This window comes from Penaeus chinensis, chromosome 7, assembly GCF_019202785.1.
Source record: "Penaeus chinensis breed Huanghai No. 1 chromosome 7, ASM1920278v2, whole genome shotgun sequence".
Taxonomy (NCBI): domain Eukaryota; kingdom Metazoa; phylum Arthropoda; class Malacostraca; order Decapoda; family Penaeidae; genus Penaeus; species Penaeus chinensis.
In genome coordinates this window covers 14,860,363-14,862,862 of record NC_061825.1, presented here as the reverse complement: position 1 = coordinate 14,862,862, position 2,500 = coordinate 14,860,363, and the positions used below count along the sequence as shown (strand labels likewise).

Below are 2,500 nucleotides of genomic sequence, written 5' to 3'. Positions count from 1 at the left end.
CATACAAAATGTAGGCTAAACGTTCCACACGAGAGGTCTCTGACTTAAGGCAGGGAAACAGATAGCCAGATTGATAGATTCACAGATAGATAGATAGCAAGAGAGGAGATGGTCGGAAAAGAGAGAGAGACGGATAGCGAGAAGAGATATGAAAGAAAGAAAGAAAATAGTGGAAACCTATACAATTTACTCTTGCCCGCTTATTTGACCCCAACTTGCGGAAGAAGTATCAGCTCCTCCAACAGATGTCTCTGGAGACACCCAACCACACGACCTCCTTTCATGTTGATAGTTTGACCTCTTTACATTTGCTTTTCTGGTTAAATTTACCTTTCTGCGTTTATTTGTATATACCTTTCTGGTGTTTCTACACACATTACGTTATAGGTTATTGATTATCTTTGTTTTCTTACCTTGGTAATCTTTTGCATCTTTTTATGCGTTCATTTAACATTTCGGACATGAAGGTCCCGGTTTGAACTTTTTTTTTATATATCTAATTGTATTAGTTACGATCTGGCCTTTACTTTTATTATCATTATCATTAAACAAACGTAAGGTGGGAAAACAGTATCACACATATATTAGGCTAAATGGGGTTTAAGCCGATTTTTTTTTTTTACCTGGAATTTCCAAAGGTTATTGAGACATACAGTTAACATTATTTTCATTTACTCGAAACAAAGAGCATTTAAAGGTCGTTGTTAACTTGTCCTGTTCTGGTTTCGTTCCATTTTACTAAAGGCTTGCAGCAGGATTTTACATAACCGTGCAGTCTCGCGATTCAGCGTAATGCTCTCCTTTGCAAAATATGCGGTACATATGGAGATTAGGAGGAGGAGTTTGCTGTTTTAATTATTAATCTTTCGTAGATCATTCTCTGTGCATTTCGTTTGGTATATTTCATGTTTGTTTTTATTACTTTTGTGTCCAATCAATTTTACCTTTTTTTTTCTACACTGGAAATTATAAATGTCATTATTATCAATGGACATTAGCGCCAATGTTATTTTTTGCAGTTGATTTTATTATCACTCTTGTCATCACTAATTATCCCCTCTCCCATTCTAGTTGCCATCATCAAATATTGCAAATTCCTTATCACATTCCTCCCCAATAAATCAAAAAATCATTATTACCTTCGCCGTTATCAAAACACCTCATTGACACAGATTCCTTTTCTCTTTCCTTAGGTGTGATTCCGAGCAAGAAGGGCCTACGGAGATGGGGTTACGTACACCTCACAGATGACGCTCTAAGGTCCCCTAGCTTTTTGTTTCGGCTTCTTTGATTACTTAATTTCTTCATTTTGTTTTCTCTCTGCTTCATCTATTTCATTCTCGTGTCTCTTTCGTTTATATTCTTTCCGTGATTTTGCGCTCGTTCTCCTGTTTTGATATTCTTTACTTGGTTTGCTCATTATTTCGTCCACTCTTTATAAATTTTTTTTGGTTTCTTTTTTATTATTACCCCCCTTTTCGCGTCATTATTCTACTCATTTTCTTTGCCTCGGTATTATTCCTTCTCTTGTATTCCCTCATCTGAAGGCATTTTTGCGGATTAATTGCGGTCATCTACGGATCCCACAAGATGGCTGTACCGCGAGTATATGCAAGGGTAGTCAAGAAGGCAAGTCTATCATTTGTTTTCTGTATGCTTCTTCTTCTCTCCATCGCCGCTTATTCCCGTCGTCATTCTGCGCTTGTCTCTTCCCATTCCGATGCCTCGCTTTTAGTTTCTTCGTCCTTAGGTGTCATGTCTGAACAGTTTACTAGTTCTGTGCCTTCTTCCTTTTCTTCTGTTCCTTCCAATTCCTCTCTTTCCTCTTCTGCTCCTCCTCTCTTCGTTGTCGCTCCAATAAGCAACCCTAAAATGGCAGTTCATAGAAAACGAGAATTCGACGAAGGAAAACAGGAAACGAAGACAACACAAGACCAAAGAAAACGGGATGCTCCAAGAAACATTCCCCATTCAACTTCAACGCAGCTGAATGGGGAACGGGAGGAGGGAGGAGCTATCCGGCGTTCCGACCCCTCTTCCGCCTCCATTCCTGCCGCTAATCTGAAAAACAGGTTAGTCTTCCGGAAAGTTCATCAAAAACCTCTGATGACTCTGTTAAAAAGTCAACCGTTACTTCACAGACGCACGCGCGCACGCACACACAGCTTGTGTGTGTGTGTGTGTGTGTGTGTGTGTGTGTGTGTGTGTGTGTGTGTGCGTGTCTAAGTATGTATGTGGGTATATATATGCACACACACACACACACACACACACACACACACACACACACACACACACACACACACACACACACACACACACACACACATGCATAAATATACGTATATATGAATGTGTATGAATTATATTATGAATGTGTGTATGAATGATGCATGCTTGCTTACTATGCACATAAACGTTTATTCACAAGGAGCCATAAAGAACCAGCAGACTTCTCCATGAGCCTTGCATAATGACACACTTCCTACACGTAAGCACA

General features: G+C 39.5%; 1 protein-coding gene across 1 annotated transcript in view; it reads left to right on the top strand.

Annotated features, from left to right (window-relative positions):
• Positions 1-2,500, top strand: part of LOC125027303 — an 18,176-nt gene that overhangs the window by 3,205 nt on the left and 12,471 nt on the right. Inside the window, exon 2 of the mRNA XM_047616284.1 lies at positions 1,194-2,072. Coding sequence (XP_047472240.1) covers positions 1,591-2,072 — 482 coding nt within the window. The 5' untranslated portion in view covers positions 1,194-1,590. The remainder of the gene's footprint in view (positions 1-1,193; positions 2,073-2,500) is intronic.